At 32.7% G+C, this 6,000-nt stretch overlaps 1 protein-coding gene across 5 annotated transcripts in view; it reads right to left on the bottom strand.

Annotated features, from left to right (window-relative positions):
• Positions 1-558: 558 nt before the first annotated feature.
• LOC140434875 (ras-related protein Rab-37-like) overlaps positions 559-6,000 on the bottom strand; it is a 258,107-nt gene continuing 252,665 nt past the window's right edge. For 3 of the 5 annotated variants that reach the window (XM_072523469.1, XM_072523468.1, XM_072523470.1), the window contains exon 7: positions 1,130-1,414. In XM_072523469.1, coding sequence (XP_072379570.1) covers positions 1,306-1,414 — 109 coding nt within the window. In that variant the 3' untranslated portion in view covers positions 1,130-1,305. Of the gene's footprint in view, positions 1,415-6,000 lie in introns of all 5 variants that reach the window. The other 2 variants (XM_072523471.1, XM_072523472.1) reach the window with 2 other exon arrangements.

Below are 6,000 nucleotides of genomic sequence, written 5' to 3'. Positions count from 1 at the left end.
AATGTGTCATAATAATGCAACTACTGGACTGGGATGTGATTCTAGTATAATCGTTTATAGTTACTTTTAGACCAAAATATGTTAATAGATTTTGAATATCAAAAGATGGGTCAGATTTCTAGTTTAAAATTTATATTAAAATCACCAAGTATGATCAGTTTGTCCGCTACTAAGCAAGGACATTATGATATTCTCGAAATTCACCAAAAACAAGTCAAAGTCACCCTTGAACAATCTGTTCAGTTAAAATATTGGTTTCTATTGAAGGTACATACATTACACAAAACTCTGAACTTCAGTGGTTTTCCGGGTTTGACTCCGCGTTGAATAATTTTGGTTTTGAGAAAATCATTATTTGACGTTTCGACAAGGTCACACTTGTATTGTCGTCAGGTAGTAGTGCTGCTTACTGGTGCTTGAAGTGAAAAACTAACCTAAGTTAACATAAAAAACTGACGAACGGCGAAAAAAATTAAATTTTGCACTTAGTTTAAAAAAAATTGTTTAAATAATTTTTGACCAACATTTTCTCTTGGCAACATGCACTTTTGTTGTAAGGGGACTATTTTAAGTAAGAATCTGCAGGAATATAAAATGAGGATATTTTTTCTAGTCAGCGCGTCCATACTACTCGGACTACCATAAATAGTTACATTGTATACCAGAAAACGTTTTACCATAGAATAATATAGACAAAAAGCATTATACAAACTATCGATGTTTAGCGTATTTAGGAGACCCGTTCACGATAGAGAGATGAAAGAGGGAAAATGAAACTATACGATAGCTCAATATAGCACAAATAAACTCACCAAGAATTAGGCAGCTAGAAAATATTACCAGAAATAAAAGCAACAAGTACATTGAAAAAAAAATGCGAGTGGAACTAGACAAAACTGAAGACCCAAAAGAAAGAAGATGACTGCTAAACGGTGATCGGAGAAGAAACTGATTATTAGAAATTAAAAAAGAAGGCTTTGGATAGAAAAAAATGGAGGAATATCTCCAAAAAAGACTTTGGCCTGCAAAGCTTACAGTTCTGACTTTTATTAATATAGTTGTTATTCAAGCATAAATGTTAGTTAAATAATTTTATTAATGTGATTGTTGATACCATTACTACGTAAGTACATAATTGTTCTATTTTATTCAGTTGTGGTTTGTATAGTAAACGAGTTATAAAAGATATATTAGATTTTTATAATAAAATTACATAGTACATTCTAGATTCCTAAAATATTCAGAAACTCTTTTCCCTTTAATGACCCTTAAATTTTGTTGCCACAGATATTTTTAAATAAATCTTCAAGTCGTACAAGGCGGACATTGCGGTTTTTCACTTTGTTCCCGGATATATTCGTTAACATTGAAGGTGTTTGAGTCCCTTGTGCCGTTTTCTCGATATTTGAGTTCCCTGTAACAAAAATAATATTAAAATAACTTTTGTTTAATATAGAAACGGAAAATATATTATAAATTAACATCAAAAACAAAAAAGTTTATGTTCGAAATAAAATAAAAAAACACAGAAATCCAATGAGAATCTGTGAAATTAACAACCGATTAAACAAATTTAACAACAAAAGATTACTCATATCAGAAAATATTATTACGAAAATGATAAAGACTATAGTTAGAAAAATAATGAGAGTGATATCTACAATCTTTAAACAAAATGTATTAATAGGGAAAACATAAAAAATAATATTTTCAAGAGTACCTGATCCATAAAGGGGATATCGCCAATGCGAAAACGATAGAAACGTGACAGTAATATCAACAGTAAAAAACAGAAAAGGTAATAAAATAAATAAAAGTTAATAATATAAAATGAATAATTGAAGACAAATACTAACAAACAAAAATATCCGAATAATGTATGTTTCAAATTTATCTTGTGTAAACCATTTGTAATTTTTTTTAACATTAGTTTAGATTATTAACCACACAAATGTTGTACAATAAAGTGGTTTTTTCCTGAACACAAGTTTAATTACATCTTATTTGTAGTTATTTATCTTACAATAAATATTCAAATATAGAATAAATAAAAACCATAATGTCCTTTTAAACATATATAGATTTAGAGAAAGCATAATTATCATCACTGGTTCTAAAGCCCCAAAATAAAACGACCTTCCCAAGTTGAAATTATTTATTATTGTTAAAGAAGCTCATACAAGCAAAAATATAATAATATAACAAGGGAACCGACATGTACCTCCGGGCTTTTGTACCTTTGGACAACTTGTATTTCAAAAACTACAAATAGTATGAAGCTACAAAGCTTCAACTATAATATTCACTTCAACTCACACTGGCAACAGTGTGAGTTGTTTTACCGTGTATTTAAAGCACCGAGTTAACTTTAAAATTTTTTAATTAAAAGTAAGTTTATTAGCAATATTAACCAACATTTATTTTGAAGATCACTGTAGTTATTGCAAAAGTTTTAATATCAAAATCTATCTATCTATCCATATAAGGATTTTTACAGCTGTCGCCGCCTTCCTTCTTTCAGCCAACGCCTCCAGTCCTTTCTGTTCTGCCATTCTCCATCTCTAAGGTCTCGTCTTTCCATGGCCTCGTCCACTTCATCCCTCCAAGATCTTCGGGTCTACCTCTTTTCCTCCTTCCTATTGGGGTCCAATCCGAAATCTTTGCTATCCACCTTGTTCTCACACACCAAATTAAACGTTTTTCTTCGATGTAGCTGAGTATGTCTTGTTCTACTGCCATTCCTCGTTTTATCTCCTCATTTCTGATGCGATCCATTTTTGTTACTCTGCAGCTTCTTCTCATGAACTCCATTTCAGTTGCTGTGGTTTTGGACCTGTTTCGTTTATTTATTACCCAATTCTCTGCTCCATAGGTCATTATACTGCGTCCCAAGGTGTTATAAATTATCTTCTTTGTATTTCTGGTAATCTGTCTATCCCATAATACCCCGTTCATTTGTTTAATACATGTTCTTGTTCTTCTTGTCTGTGCTAATCTGCTGGTTATCTCTTGCTCGGTGGGTCCATTTTTTGAGAGTATGAATCCTAAATATTTGAATTTGTCAGTGCCGTTAATTTTCCTATTATCGTCCATTTCCAAGTTTCTCACTGGTTCTTGCTCTGTTGTTAAATATTCGGTCTTTTCTAGATTTATTTCCAGTCCGTTTTTTGTGTATTCCTTTTTTAATTTTCAGAGCATATAGCACAGATCTTCTTCATCTTGAGCCGTTACCACTTGGTCATCTTTAAAGCTTAATGTGTACAAGAAGTTGTCTCGGATTGGTATTCCCATCCCTTCACATTTCCTTTTCCATGGTTTTAATATTTGTTCGAGGAATATCTTAAACAGTGTCGGAGATGTTGAGCATCCCTGCAATAAGCCTTTTGTGGTCTTAAATTCGTTGGAGTATTTATTGCCGATTTTAACTCTTACCTTGTTGTTGTTGTAAAGGTTGTAAAAATATCAAAATAAAGAGTAGAAATCAAAATAAAGAGTAGATGATATTTATGCATAATATTTCTAGTTGCATTTTAACCTAAAATAGATTATCGTATTTAAAACGTTAAATCTTAGCTGCTTGTAATGAGTGTTTTTTAGAGGTGTGCGTTTAACTTTGAAATAGAATAAAACAAAGACGATTTTTTTAAATTAATATAAAATTGACTTTTTTTAAAAGATAATCTTTTGGAACTATAATTTAAATATGATTTCTGGCATATAATCTCCACGGCTGGCTCTGACGTAGTCTAATCCAGAGGTCCACTTTTTATGACTTTTTCCAACATTTGTGGCCTTATTTCGGCAACACGGCGAATGTTGTTCTACAAGTAGTCAATCGTTTTACGTTTATCGGTGTAGACTAGAGACTTCACATATCACCACAGAAAATAGTCTGGCGATGTTAAATTGCCCGATCTTGGAGGCCAATTACTATGCGGTTACCAAACGTTTCTTCCAATAAATCAATTGCGGCACAAGCTATGTGGCATGTTGCGCCATCTTGTTTAAACCACAGCTTCGGCACATTATGGCTGTTTAAATAAGGATTAAAAAAGTCCGCAATCCGCTTTATAGCGGTCACCATGGACTGCAACGTTCTGGCCAGCATCGTTTTTGAAAAAGTACGGACCAATGATTCCACCAGCCCACAAAGCACACCAAACAGTCAGTTTTTCTGGATGTAATGGTGTCTCAACATACACTTCAGGATTATCTTTACTCTAAATATAGCAGTTTTGTTTGTTGACATAGTCAATCAACCAAAAGTGAACTTCGTCGCTAGACAAAATTCGCTTATGAAAATCAGGATCAACGGCAATCTCGTTTTGGGCCCACTCACAGAATCCTCGCTTTGCTAGGTGATCGTGTAGCTTTAATTCTTGCACGAGTTGGATTTTATAAGCACGCAAACCAAAATCTTTTTGCAAAATCGTCCATAAAGTAGATGGACACATATCCAACTGCTGTGCACGATGGCGGATGGACTGATTTGGGTCTTCCTCTATGCTACGCTCTACACCAGCAAAAACTTCTTCCATATGCACTGTACGACGTCTCTGTGGATGCTTCTTATTATTTTGAGTAAATGTGGTGCGAAAAAGTTCCATGGTTAATTCAATTAATTACTCTGATGGACGATTATGTCGACCATAAAATGGAGGTAGTACGCGATACGAACAGAAACATGATTTTCAAAATAAATTTGAACAATTTGGAAGAGTTTTTCAGGCGTCAGTCTATTCATGCTGAAATGTCAAACCAAACTAAACATAAATTACTTAACAGCTGTCAAAATGTCCGCCAGTTAAATCGGTGTTGCCAACTTACATTTTTGTATCTATAAAAAAACACCCTTTAATCGTTACTTGTACCTCTAAATGTGTCCAACGATACACGAGCGTTTTCAGTGTGTGTTATTTGTGTAACGATAATAATTTTTTACAGTAAAGCGGGAACATGTACCACAAGAGTCATTGAAGGAGGCATTACATGAAGTTTTGTCGAATAATACATATATATGTAATGTAGCGAAGAAACGGAATATAATAAAGCAGAATATATATATATATATATATATATATATATATATATATATATATATATATATATATATATATAGCAACATAATTTTGTTACTTGTATTATTGATATTATAGTTTCGCATCTAAACTACTGTTTTCATAAAGTATTTAGTGTTACAGAAGAGAAGCAACTGTTTGATTATCTAGAAAAAGCTGCCTATCTTCATATGGAACATATTAAAATCCGAACTAGAAAATCAGCATTTAATTATGCTACAGTCTTGGATAAAAAAATACCAGACTCGTGGCAGAACAAGAAAATTGCAGGCCGAGAATGGCTAGTTCAATATATAAGGAGATTATTTCTAAGGAAACCGGAGGTAACAAATTTAGCTAGAGCCACTAGTTTTAATAAAAATAATGTTGAGCAATTTGTTAATAATTACACTGATGTTAAAAAGACATACCAGTTTGGCTCTGAACGTGTATACAACTTGGATTAAACTTTAAATTTTACAGTACACAAACCATGAATTTATTTAAACCATTGAAAGAAGAATTAATGTTACAATGATATCTTGCATTAATGAAGTAGGTCAAACTATCCCACCACTATTTGTATTTCCTCGTCTGCACTATAAATACCACATGACAAATGGGGCTCCACCTAGATGCATTGGGGCAGTAAATCCTTTAGGAAAGCAAAGATTTTCTAATCTTATACTAAGCCTAGCCAGGAAAAGCCGATTCTAATTACCATCGATAATAATTCTTCTTCTTCCTCTTCATAAGCAATTCTGCTTGTTCATTGTCGGATTATTACTTCTGTATCCTCTTCCTTTGATAACACTTTTGATGATTTTATCCATAATTAAACTGAAGAGCATGAAGCTCAATGAGTCCCCTTGTCTTATTCTGCTGCCTATTTTTATAGGTTGTCCATCTATTCTGACTTCCATTTTGTTGTTTTGATAAATGT

This window comes from Diabrotica undecimpunctata, chromosome 2, assembly GCF_040954645.1.
Source record: "Diabrotica undecimpunctata isolate CICGRU chromosome 2, icDiaUnde3, whole genome shotgun sequence".
Taxonomy (NCBI): domain Eukaryota; kingdom Metazoa; phylum Arthropoda; class Insecta; order Coleoptera; family Chrysomelidae; genus Diabrotica; species Diabrotica undecimpunctata.
This window is presented reverse-complemented; position numbering and strand designations above follow the sequence as displayed.